At 38.4% G+C, this 13,150-nt stretch overlaps 2 protein-coding genes across 4 annotated transcripts in view; both read left to right on the plus strand.

Moving 5' to 3' along the window:
* The window catches only part of LOC5513818 (lactadherin), a 46,524-nt gene that overhangs the window by 14,028 nt on the left and 19,346 nt on the right, over window positions 1-13,150 (plus strand). The window lies entirely within an intron of this gene.
* Window positions 501-8,473, plus strand: LOC125559005. Of its 3 annotated transcripts, XM_048720675.1 has the most exons (21): window positions 505-774; window positions 875-925; window positions 999-1,049; window positions 1,170-1,264; window positions 1,362-1,456; window positions 1,716-1,801; window positions 1,875-1,976; window positions 2,185-2,266; window positions 2,410-2,484; window positions 2,615-2,654; window positions 3,154-3,231; window positions 3,353-3,385; window positions 3,681-3,713; window positions 4,053-4,184; window positions 4,834-4,962; window positions 5,214-5,249; window positions 5,359-5,413; window positions 5,905-5,936; window positions 6,194-6,223; window positions 6,508-6,540; window positions 8,339-8,473. In XM_048720675.1, the coding sequence occupies exons 1-21, from the start codon at window positions 558-560 to the stop codon at window positions 8,432-8,434; spliced, it is 1,581 nt and encodes a 526-aa protein (XP_048576632.1). In that variant the 5' UTR covers window positions 505-557; the 3' UTR covers window positions 8,435-8,473. The 3 variants fall into 3 exon arrangements, with proteins under 3 accessions (XP_048576633.1, XP_048576634.1, XP_048576632.1); XM_048720676.1 differs by lacking the exon at window positions 3,353-3,385 and having other exon boundaries at window positions 501-774; XM_048720677.1 differs by lacking the exon at window positions 4,834-4,962 and having other exon boundaries at window positions 503-774.

Here is a 13,150-nt window from a genome sequence, read left to right on the forward strand (position 1 = left end):
GACACAATTTTGAGCGCCACTCTCCAGTCCCCTCGCGGTTAACGTCCGAATTGGCGCGAAAGTATCACCAAATAAGGAGACCGACAGCGGAAGATCTTGTTGTACGAAAAAAATCAGCAGAAGTCACTATATTTTATACGTTGTCTCTGGAAGAGAACACCTTGAAATCTGAGTGCTATAGATTTTAAGGTGTTCCCGACCAAATGCTCGAAAGGTCTGAAAACCTCGCTTGTATACAGAACCTCGAAAACTAAGGTTTGACATAAAAGAAAAACATGGCAGATAGAACGTATTTATTAATTGCAAAAAGGGTGTAATAGCAATGGTAAATTTCCTATTTCCAAGTTTGCTCCCTGTTTTAAAATCAAAGATAAATTTAAACAAATTTCTCCTTAACATTCTGTTTGTAGTTTTAAAGCCTAGAAATTCTCAACCTTGTTGTAAAATGCCTTTGTTTGATACATCTCCCTGTCTACTGTTAAAAGGTTTATTTAGGACGCACGAATGATGCACCGCAGACCACTTTATCCACCCTGACAACAACCACCACTACAACCATGTCATCTTCAATTGCGACCCCTTCAACAAGTGGCACCTACACGACGGCGACAACCACTACCACCGTGTCATCTTCGATTGCGACCCCTTCAACCACGATTGTGACATCGCCCTCACCAAGTTTTGACGAGTTATTTATAAGTCGCCAATCATTGCCTATTGTCCCCCAAGTTATAGAAGATGACACAGATGAGGCAATGCATGACTCTGATGAAGGTATAATGCACCATGAGGACTGGTTTGATTTTGTTAAAAGGTTTCCCAATATATCACTCGATTTTTGTGCACAATCATATTTTATGATTTCTTAAATTAGATGACCAAGTCTGCGAGGCTGGTCCTATTTTCCATGGAAGTGGGATACAAGGTAAGTGCATGTAAATTTTGCATGTTCCATTCAGAGCATCAGAATTCATAGCAGTTCAATTTATCTTACCCAGTTGGTGTTATTAAGGAGGATGCCAGTGACAGGGGTATATTCCACCCACCAGGTATGTATCATAAGTGGTGCTATCATTCCCGTGGATAAAAATAATAATATATAAATATATTTAAAAACTGTAGGGCTCTCTTTTAACTCTCTTTTAACAATTATTAATATCCTGTTTAAGGCTTGCTTCACTCCTCCCTGGTAGAGTGTATCAGAATGGCGCAGCATGAAAGCGGGACTGCTGAACCTACTTTCCTGCCATTTACATTTAAAGCAGTGAGTGCAAAAAAAAGCAATCGAATGTTTATCAGTAGCATCATTGTAACAATAAAAACATGGCTAATATGCTAACTATTGTTTGTCTCCATCCAAGGTATTGGGACAAGCACATGACTCATGCCGCGGACTTGTTATTGTTTTAATATGCAGCAGGCTTTTTTTAAAGCCATGCGAGAAAGAGCTTTTAAGGTAGTGCCCTCATTCCTTAAAACAGAACCAGCAAATGAAGGGGCACCGCGCTTTTAGATAAAGGGACTGATTAAGGATTTATTCAGAGGGGGGATTCGCAGCACAAAGTAAGACTGGTGGGGCCTCTTGTTTTTATTATCTCATATGGGGGCTGCAACCCTTTCTATTATGTTCCCTCCTCTAGATCTTCATAGTTTTGCTATTTTTATGTCAGATAGAACTGTTGTATTTTATTTATCTCTTCTATGCTTTTTTCTAGTCACCTTGCTGATATATCCCAATCCTCCAACTCTGCCACACCCATATTTTGGTTAGGGGCGATGAATACAGAATATGGCAAAGATGGTAAGTCAAGATACAATTTTTGTTGTTTAAAAAATTGTGCACTTTTTTTACTGTTGTAAATTTTAAAATCCAGCTTCAGATTCTTTGGGAGGTGAGCATATCAGGACACCACAAGTGATTGTCTGCTCACCATCTCTTGGACAAGCAGTCCCAACAATTATTGAGCGGTTTGTTGGTATGCAGTTTTCTTAACGTTTTTTTTTTCTCAGAGAGATTGGGGAGGGGGGAAATAACTAATAAGTATCACCCACCCCCTACCCCAACCGCTTTTCCCCACTGGAAATAAGTGGAGCATCAATGCTAATGCATTCCATACTAATCTCCCACAGAATTTACCTTGTGTAACTTGCTCGAGTAATGTTTGTATTTTTTTGTATTTCTAGGCGCAGCCGAGTTACGAAAGGAAGCTTTTGAAAGGGCATTACAGTGTATGGGGCGGACACTTGAAGTTTTCAAGACGGAGCGGTACATACCAAATAAATAAAAGTAGAACCACAGGGAATCTGATTAGGGGGAATCTGATGAAATCTACAAACCATCTCAAGTTGAGGTCACTGTATTAACGCTAGATCTAGTGAAGAAAGTGAATGACATAAATCTTCATCTAGGCTCAGAATGAAGGAAAGAGAACTGCTTCTTCGACAGCAGAAGGATGCACTTGAAGCTTCCCTTTGCAATGACAGGTACAAAGTGTATTACAGAATAGTGTTAAAAGTTTGAGCCAAGGTGTACATCAAGTAATGTTTGTGGTTATTTATTGTCATCAGGGTTTGAAACTTAGTATACAACAAATGCATGTTATTATATTCCCAGGAAAAAGGATCAGCACAGCCAGACGACCATCGTTTCTAAGGTTTGCATGTTCTTTGTATTTTACGAAAATAATAATAAAAATAATAATGAAGATTATATCAATAATAAATATCCTGATAATAATAATCGGAAAAATCATAAAAAAAATTGTGGTCGCTTGCATGCGCCTAAGAACAAAAGAAAATCTTCGCTAACTGAGCTGGTCACACCAATAAATGTGTTGCTTATACAGGCTTAGAATTACAGAGTTTGTGCATCAATTCAATCAGTGATTCATAACTGTAGTCTTTATCGGAACTGAGAAATAAAATACTTAACGATCTCTTTAAATTACTATTTACAATACAAATGGTTCAAAACAAATGGTTCTGCTATATAAAAATAACATTTTATATAAAATATTTCCAATTCAGACATACAAGTGATCATCAGAGTAATAATAGTAATAATAATAATGATGATGATGATGATGAAATGATAATATTGATAATATTAACAAGGATAAACTATGATTTTTAACTGTACATTGTATGATCTAGATGTTTGATACAACTGGCAAGCTCCAAGAGAAGGAGGATGATGTGATGGGGGGACCGGTGGAGCCTCAAAATCTTAACGTATGTCAACAATTTTATGAAGTCCATTGTAACATGGAATGGTAATTGCTTGTCTATCTATACATCTGTACATCTATGCCAATAATGCAACTTGGTTAACCCATCGTGTTTCTTTTTATAGGTACCAGCAGAGGTGTCTCCTGCACATAGTGAGGTTAGGAGGCTGACACTGCTTCCCATCACTTCTAAACAAAGTTTCACTTCCAGCAAATTAGCCACAAGGGTTTTTGTTTAACAGCATGTTCTTAAAAGTCCTACAAAGAAATCCATATTGACAACTGGGCTACATTTCTTTTCAAACAGCCTTCATAAAAAAGAATACCAAGGGACCCCTATATCTAATGCCACCTACAAATTTAGCCACATAAGGTCATCATAAGTTATCATTCCAAATTTTTTTCAGTCTAACAAAAGTAACGTATGCATGACTACTGTCTTACTTTATTTAGGTGCCACAAGAGGTATTGGACACACAAAATGAGGTGGGTAACACTCACTACCATTGATATCAGCTATGTGTATTCCTTAACAGTCTTTAAAAAGGAGCTTAACATAACAGTACTACAGTAGCCTTATCGCTTTATCAGCTGGTGTGTCCTGGTAAACATACAAATTACCAAATACTACAGCTATACTAGAAATATTATATTATATATATATTATATATTCTTTGATTATAATCTCAGCAGACATTATACAGTATAGTGTTGTATGTTGCAGAGGTTCCACTATATTGCATTAATTATCTTTTTTTCAAAAGCATGAATAGAATAAAAAAAAATTTCTTATTACTTAGTGTTTTATTTTCACATCTTTCCAAGGAAAAAATTAGGAGGCAACGCAAAGAAAGGGTCTGTGCCCCACCCGAGGGTGCAGACATTGTTAAAATAGCCGTCAGAGGCCCTGATGGCAAACTAATAAGGAACTCCTTTTCCAAGCATTCCTGTTTTCAGGTATGTTTCAAATAAAGTTCTTACCTGCCAAAATGCACTAACAACACATAATACGATAAGCTACAGCTACAATACTGCTCTATCGGCCGGTGTATAGTCTTCAAAATGAATACATATATGGTCACACAGCATTAACAATCTGTTTTGCTTAATTGCATTTGTGCTATCTATATGAGGCTGTAATTTTAAACAATCCGGTTCCATACGTGAAATGATTTACTATTCAAAGTACAGAGGAAACTCACAAGTAAGAACCTGAAAATTAAGATTTGTCATTTATACCCCTAGAATCCTAGGCAATATATGTGGTGCAATAAATGGGGGGAGGGGAAAAACTACTGGAAAATAATCTGTCTGATTGTCTTCTTGTGAGTAAATTCGGTGCAATACAAATGGATTTCACATCTACATGCTGTTTCAGCTGTCTATTTCGCTCTCAAGAAATGACAATTCCACTGTGTATTTTGACTTTGAAACAAATGTGCACTACCAGTGCAACTGCCCCTTCAAGAACCTAACATAGAAAAATGTAAGTTCTTACTGCGGGTTTCAGCTGTATCAGCATTAAGTCAAGAGGTTATTAAGCTTTATGAACATCATAATGTTCAAATGACTTTAATTATATATGCATCTTTGTTTATTTACACAGATGGTCTATGACTGGGCAGGATCCATGGCCATTATGCCTCTACATTTCTCCCTGCATAGGGCTGGAGGAGAAATTGTGAGGCATGATGACCAATTAAAGGGACATGAGACCCTTAACTTTGCTGAAAGGGTGAGACAGACAGTACAACTTAAACAAAAAAGAGTTATGAAATTAATCGAAATCAATTATTCGAATAATATTCTATCCAATCATTTGTGAATTAATTCCAAATGGGGCCATAGTCATGTTTAAGAAACACATTTCTTGGTAATTGTGACTCTCACTTAGTGATACAATTCAAAAACTTGTTTTAAGAATCGAAACTAAACACAATGAAACTAACACAATGAAATTAAAATACTTGGCTAATTTCTATTTAGGATCACCAACAAAGTGCACAACTTTTAGGAGATGAGGTAAGTCCATGTCTGATTGTCTGTCTTTCTTTCTGTCTGTCTGTTAAAATGATCATAATTTTACTTTACTATCACTATGTACTTATAATGGTATTATATGTCTGTGTAGGTTTCTTTCTGTGGAAACTTTCCAATGGAATCTCCTGCGGAAGATACACTAAGAGGTGACTGTTATGGTAGTAATGACTAATTACTATGACAAGTTCTAGGCCACAATCCACAACATTGTGAAATATATTAATGTGACTTATTGGGCACTAATAATTAAACTGACAACAGACAGATATTCAACTATGCAGAGATCTAAAACTACAGTATGGTCCAGATTGTATTAATGTACAACACCAATTTGTATTATGTAATAGTGTCATTTGAAAATACTTTCTTTCAAATAAGGACAAAAAACACACCTTTAAATGCACTATGTAATTATGAATGATAGAACATAATAATGGTTGAGGTTATTGTTACACTCCTAGAAAGATCCAGGATTTTTTCAAAGGTGGAGCAATTGTACAATGAACATTGTCTTGGTAAACCTTTTATGGCACAGCACTAACTGGAAGCTGGGTATAAAAAAAATATTAAAATCTGGTGATAGGAGGGATTAATGAGTTTTTATTTTTATTAATTGATATTTATTTACTTTTTGCAGAGGAGACAGTTGAAACAGCAGGCTGCAGTCAGGTATTTGGTCAGTTTTCTATGTAAATTGTATGTATTGTGTGGCCTGGTGGTGAAGCACACTTTTTAAGCTGTGATTCACTGGTTATGTACCTGTACATCTAGCTGGTTGATTAATCTTTTTTCTCTTTTTACCAAAAATGAACATGATAAAGTATTGTAAAGTTTCAGGCAAATCATTTAGTATAATAATAATAAAATGTAAAGCTGTATGTCTGAAACGATAGTCCAGCTTGGTTAAGCCATCTTGTTTCTTTTAGGTACCAGCAGAGGTGTCTCTGGCAAATGAGGTTAGGAGGCGGACACTGCTTTCCATCACATACTACTATACACATGATCACTTTCAACAAATTATAGCCACAAATGTTTTTTGTTTAACAGCATGTTTTTAAAAGTCTTACAAGAGATGCACATTCACAACTTAGCTACATTTTTGTTTTAAAACTGCATTAAAAAAAAAAAGAATCCTACTGTATTTTCATGCCTCCCACCTACAAATTTAGGTTTTATCTTTTTAGTATCCTTGACAAGTCTAACAAAAGTAATATATATAACAACTGTCTTACTCTTTTAGGTGGCATCAGAGGTATCAGACACCCAACCTAAGGTGGGTTAACAACCACTACCAAAAATACTGGTATCAATTATGTGTATTCCTAAAAGTCAGTCTTTAAAAAGGAGCTTATTCCATCACTAACTACAGTAGCCTGCTTTATCAGCCGGTGTGTACTGATGAGGTCTTGCAATGAACACTACAATACCACCAACTTACTACATTGCTTTGTCTGCTGTTAAACAGTATACTGGATGGTCTTGCAATGGACAGTACACAAAACCACTGACTTACATCATTGCTCTATCGGCTGGTGTATACTGGCGAGGTCTTGCAATGGACACACAGACTTACATCATTGCTCTATCGGCTGGTGTATACTGGCGAGGTCTTGCAATGGACACACAGACTTACATCATTGCTCTATCGGCTGGTGTATACTGGCGAGGTATTGCAATGGACACACAGACATACATACATCATTGCTCTATCGGCTGGTGTATACTGGCGAGGTCTTGCAATGGACACACAGACTTACATCATTGCTCTATCGGCTGGTGTATACTGGCGAGGTCTTGCAATGGACACACAGACTTACATCATTGCTCTATCGGCTGGTGTATACTGGCGAGGTATTGCAATGGACACACAGACATACATACATCATTGCTCTATCGGCTGGTGTATACTGGCGAGGTCTTGCAATGGACACACAGACTTACATCATTGCTCTATCGGCTGGTGTATACTGGCGAGGTCTTGCAATGGACACACAGACTTACATCATTGCTCTATCGGCTGGTGTATACTGGCGAGGTCTTGCAATGGACACACAGACTTACATCATTGCTCTATCGGCTGGTGTATACTGGCGAGGTATTGCAATGGACACACAGACATACATACATCATTGCTCTATCGGCTGGTGTATACTGGCGAGGTCTTGCAATGGACACACAGACTTACATCATTGCTCTATCGGCTGGTGTATACTGGCGAGGTCTTGCAATGGACACACAGACTTACATCATTGCTCTATCGGCTGGTGTATACTGGCGAGGTCTTGCAATGGACACACAGACTTACATCATTGCTCTATCGGCTGGTGTATACTGGCGAGGTATTGCAATGGACACACAGACATACATACATCATTGCTCTATCGGCTGGTGTATACTGGCGAGGTCTTGCAATGGACACACAGACTTACATCATTGCTCTATCGGCTGGTGTATACTGGCGAGGTCTTGCAATGGACACACAGACTTACATCATTGCTCTATCGGCTGGTGTATACTGGCGAGGTATTGCAATGGACACAAAGACATACATACATCATTGCTCTATCGGCTGGTGTATACTGGCGAGGTCTTGCAATGGACACACAGACTTACATCATTGCTCTATCGGCTGGTGTATACTGGCGAGGTCTTGCAATGGACACACAGACACACATACATCATTGCTCTGTCGGCTGGTGCTATTAGTTTGATCTTGCAATGGACCCGAATTTCAAAGTCTCTGGCTGAGAAGATGGGACATGATGCAATTGAAACAACATATACCTTATATAACTCTATCTCTTTGTGCTTATTCTATAATATTGCTGTAGTTCTGACATCGGCTCCTTACAAGAGATGTCTTATGATGATAACAATGTCTTGCAGCCCTAAGTACTTTTATGGATGTAATGGCTGGCAGATTCTGACAAAGTCATGGAAAGGGAGATCTGTCACCCTTAATGTAGCAGTATTGTTCTGTCTCACCTAATTACAGCCCACAGTGCTGGTCACCCTTGTACCCAATGTTGTTGGGTATAATGGTGACCAGTCCTTCCTGTTTTATCTTTCAGCAAAAACAAGGCGAGCAAGCAAAGAGAAAGAGAAAGAGGGGCAAGGAGAGCAAAAAAAGGAAGAACCACACAAAAAAAATGTTTAGAAAAGAATAGTACTTGTAATAAAAGCATTATTAAAAGCATTAAGCTTAATTCTGTTCCTCATTAAGTAAGTGTGTGGGGTGTTTCAGTTTTACTCCAATTTTAATCTAGTAAATAATATTTAAGTTACCTCTTATATCAGTCAACTCCTTCCCTGTTTAGTCGCACGTGCTCTCACTTGGTAAACTAATCTCAGAGAAGGACCCACAAATTTCCTTAAAGTCCCAAAAAACCACACACGTTCTTGCAAGCTTACCACCATTTTAGAGACTGGGAACGATCTCTTTTTCACACGGGTAACCCGGATGAAAAAATGCTGCATCGTGAGCAGTTCGTAGTTCATGTTCATCGCAAAAATTGTCATTTTTGACAAAATTGGTAACTTCCATATAAGGAAATTAACAAATTCCTTATTTGGAAAAACTGCATGATTCTTGTCATTTTTTAGGCTGCCGTACCGCAGGTGCTTCGTAAACTTTATGAATTGTAATCAGAAGAGAAAAACAGTGCCTGTCACCATCTTTGGTAAATGGAGAAAGTATCTGAAAAAAAAACTAAGATTCCTCGGTACCAGTTCCTCAAAACGAAAACGTTTTCTTCATAAAAAGGAATGGACATATTCTGGAAAAAGTGACGGGCCATTCTCGCGTACATAAACATCAGTATCAATTGTAAAAAAAAAAAAAAAAATTCACAAATGTGAGAATAAAAACCGGCAACCACTGCTAACCGTCTATGATTTGTTATTTTCTGCATCGTTCCCCTTATCTTTTTGCGCGCAACAACTAATATTAAACAACATTTCTTTGGATTTATAAAGAAATAATGATAAATGAATTTATTATTAAAAATAGTCTATCGAATAATCGTTATTGCGAAAATAAATCCTGGCCACGGAAATAAACCAGGCCTCGGATGTAATTTCAGACCACGCATACGGAACTTAAAATCAGACCCCCGCAAATCAAAGAAACTTTCGAAAAAACCGGCACCGTCAAATAAAACCCGGTGCCATAGAAAAAGGTACAGGCGACGCTTTTACCTCGGCAAATTTCCGCCACCGTCATATAAAACCCGGTGCCGTGATAACCAATTGCCGGCGTCGCTTTTTCCCCGGGTAATTTTGTCAGGGCTTTTAGAAAACCCGGCACCGTCAAAATAAAACCCGGTGCCGTGAAAACCAATTACCGGCGACGCTTTTACCATGTCAGGGCTTTTAGAAAACCCGGCACCGTCAAATAAAACCCGGTGCCGTGAAAACCAATTACCGGCGACGCTTTTACCCCAGGGAATTTTGAACGGTTTCTGACGCCATAAAAGCCCTGACAAAATTACCCGGGGAAAAAGCGTCGCCGGCAATTGGTTATCACGGCACCGGGTTTTTTATGAGGGTGGCGGAAATTTGCCGAGGTAAAAGCGTCGCCTGTACCTTTTTCTATGGCAACGGGTTTTATTTGACGGTGCCGGTTTTTCCGAAAGTTTCTTTGCTTTGCGGGGGTCTGATTTTAAGTTCCGTGGTCTGAAATTAAATCCGAAGCCTGGTTTATTTTCGTGATCTGATTACGTTATTTCAATTACCAAAAAAAAAAAAAACGAAAAAACATGTGCGGAGCAGGATTTATTTTTGCAATAACGATCATTCGATAGACTATTTTTAATAATAGTTTCATTTATCATTATTTCTTAATAAATCCAAAGAAGTGTTGCTGCGCGCAGAAAGATAAGGGGAACAATGCAGAATATAACAAATCATAGACGGTTAGCATTGGTTGCCGGTTTTTATTCTCACATTTGTGATTTTTTTTTTTTTTACAATTGAAAATACTGATGTATATGTACACGAATGTGGCCCGTCACTTTTTCCAGAGAATGTCCATTCCTTTATATGAAGAAAACGTTGTCGTTTTGAGGAACTGGTACCGAGTCTTAGTCTGGTACAGAATCTTAGTTTTTTTTTTCCGATACTTTCTCCATTTACCAAAGATGGTCACAGTCACTGTTTTTCTCTTCTGATTACAATTCATAAGGTTTACGAAGCACCTGCGGTACGGCAACCTTAAAAATGACAAGAATCGTGCAGTTTTTCCAAATAAGGAATATGTTAGTTTCCTTATATGGAAGTGACCACGTTTGTCTAAAACGACAACTTTTGGCTAAATTTTTTTATATCAAGCGATGAACATCAACTACGAACTGCTCACGATGCAGCATTTTTTCATCCGGGTTACTTGTGTAAAAAAGAGATCGTTCCAAGTCTCTAAAATTGTGGTAAGCTTGCACGAACGTGTGGTTTTTGGGAATTTTAGGAAATTTGTGGGTCCTTCTCCGAAATTAGTTTACCAAGTGAGTACCCGTGAGACTAAACAGGGAAGGAGTTGACTGATATAAGAGGTAACTTGAATATTATTTACTAGATTAAAATTGGAGTAAAACTGAAACACACCACACACTTACTTTATGAGGAACAGAGTAAAGCTTAATGCTTTCAATAATGCTGTTATTGAGGACTATTCTTTTCTAATCATTTTTTTTTGTGTGTGGTTCTTCCCTTTTTTGCTCTCCTTGCCCCTCTTTCTCTTTCTCTTTGCTTGCTCGCCTTGTTTTTGCTGAAAGATAAAACAGTAAGGACTGGTCACCATTATACCCAACAACATTGGGTACAAGGGTGACCAGCACTGTGAGCTGTAATTAGGTGAGACAGAACAATAAGGGTGACAGATCTCCCTTTCCATGACTTTGTCAGAATCTGCCAGCCATTACATCCATAAAAGTACTTAGGGATGCAAGACATTGTTATCATCGTAAGACCTCTCTTCTAAGGGGCGTATGTCAGAACTACAGCAAGATTTTAGAATAAGCACAAATAGATATAGTTATATAAAGTATATGTTGTTTCAATTGCATCATGTCCCATCTTCTCAGCCAGAGACTTTGAAATTCGGGTCCATTGCAAGACCTCGCCAGTATACACCAGCCGATAGAGCAATGATGTATGTCTGTGTGTCCATTGCAAGACCTCGCCAGTATACACCAGCCGATAGGGTGTTTTTTTGGATTCAAGTCACAAAAAGCGGCAAACAACAAGATGCAAATGCTCACGCGCAGTGGTGGGGTGATGGGATACTAAAAATAGCCAGATTCGGAATGGACATGGCGCGCGAGTAATACCAAAGTGTCCATCTCTTATCTTATGCTCTCTTGATAATACTTTTTTCTTGCATTTTCCTATTTTCAGGTGTTTCCAGGCAACTCCGACAGCAACACGCCCGTCTATAATTGGTTCTCATCGCCGTTTCTTGCTCGCAGAATCCGCATTGTTGTCCAAGGTTTCAATGACGTCCCAGCTCTGAGAGTAGAGCTGTACGGATGCAAGTAACTGATATTTTAGTGTAGCACGCCAGTAAATTCACATTATATAAAATTGTGGTAAACACAGCTGAGTAAACCTAGCCTTCGAGTGGCCGCTTACTCGCGAAGCAAATCCTATAGTAGCGTCTAACGCAACGCCGGCGATAATCGTGTTCGGTGACGTCATGGCTTTTGAAAGAATATATATAATAATTTGTGATTGGCGACTCACTTGGCAAAGTTGTTTTGGAGGTTTTGATTGGCTCAGACAACAAATGTGTGAGCTTCTCGAGCTGTTTGAATCATTTGTTCGGCGTAAGGCGAATCATCATACATAAATGCGATAGAAAAAAAAGTTTGTGTGACGTACTTCTCCAAAGAGGGGCCAGCCGCCTTCTCTACCAAAAATGTCAAAAAAGAACTCGGCCACTCACGTGCAATAGGGGTTTTTCGGGATTAGGAATTCGAGGTTTCCAGAGAATCTCATTCACGCCTTCTTTTTTTCAAGCGAGAGATTTGCAAAGGCGCAGTTTTGAGGTCTTCCACAGAATCCCAAAAATCAATTATTCTCACCCAAAAGCACAATTCTCGTAGTGTAGACTCTCAAAGTTCTAACACAAATCACATAGAAGTGTTCAGTAAAAAGTATGTTTTCTTAAAAATCAGTACATAGCCGTGGAAGGCCTCGAATTATTATGGAGCACAATACATAAGAATTAAGAAAAAAATTGTAGCACAGTCACGCCCCTACTGGTCATTTACTTTAACTCTTTTTAAAATATTGTGTGTGTGTGTGTGGGGGGGGGGGGGGGGGGGGGAGGGGGGGAGCACGCCCCCAGTCGCCCATTTCCTACCACGACCCTGCAATATATAAAGCAAACAGGATTTTATATGATAATGCACAAGGAGTCGATCGAGCTCGCGATTGTTAAGACGATTACAAGATTCAATAACTTTGCCGTTCTTCTTTTATTACTTCAATCAAAATGATTGAAAAATAGAATGCTTTCTAGCAAAGAGTCCATTCTACTAGACTGAAAGATTCATTGTTTTCACGCGGAAAAGAAATGTAGTTTGAAGAGACACTCCAATAAGAATCTTTGACAAAACACAGTTCCCGATTTTAACCACTAGCTATCGATAGCCATTTCACACTTTTCCAAATTAAGTTCAAATTGAGATTTGACTTTAACCCAGGAAATAAATAAATGTGGGAAGCGCGTAACACTCTTTCCCGCCCAATCCACAAGGAACCTAAATTAAAAGTTACCTTTCGCAGGCACGAATAACTAAGAAATTTGTGAGAAAAAACAATGAATTACTAAGGGTGCATTTAAACCAAGCAAAAATTATTACTGGCTATAATAAAATGATTTTGGT

This window comes from Nematostella vectensis, chromosome 13, assembly GCF_932526225.1.
Source record: "Nematostella vectensis chromosome 13, jaNemVect1.1, whole genome shotgun sequence".
NCBI lineage: Eukaryota > Metazoa > Cnidaria > Anthozoa > Actiniaria > Edwardsiidae > Nematostella > Nematostella vectensis.

Excerpts from the sequence above, each read along its gene's own strand:
- LOC125559005 (XM_048720675.1), top strand. The coding sequence starts at position 558 with ATGTCATCTTCAATTGCGACCCCTTCAACAAGTGGCACCTACACGACG. Across the intron at positions 3,232-3,352 it reads TGGAGCCTCAAAATCTTAAC|GTACCAGCAGAGGTGTCTCC; the intron begins GTATGTCAACAA and ends TTCTTTTTATAG. Across the intron at positions 3,386-3,680 it reads TGTCTCCTGCACATAGTGAG|GTGCCACAAGAGGTATTGGA; the intron begins GTTAGGAGGCTG and ends TACTTTATTTAG.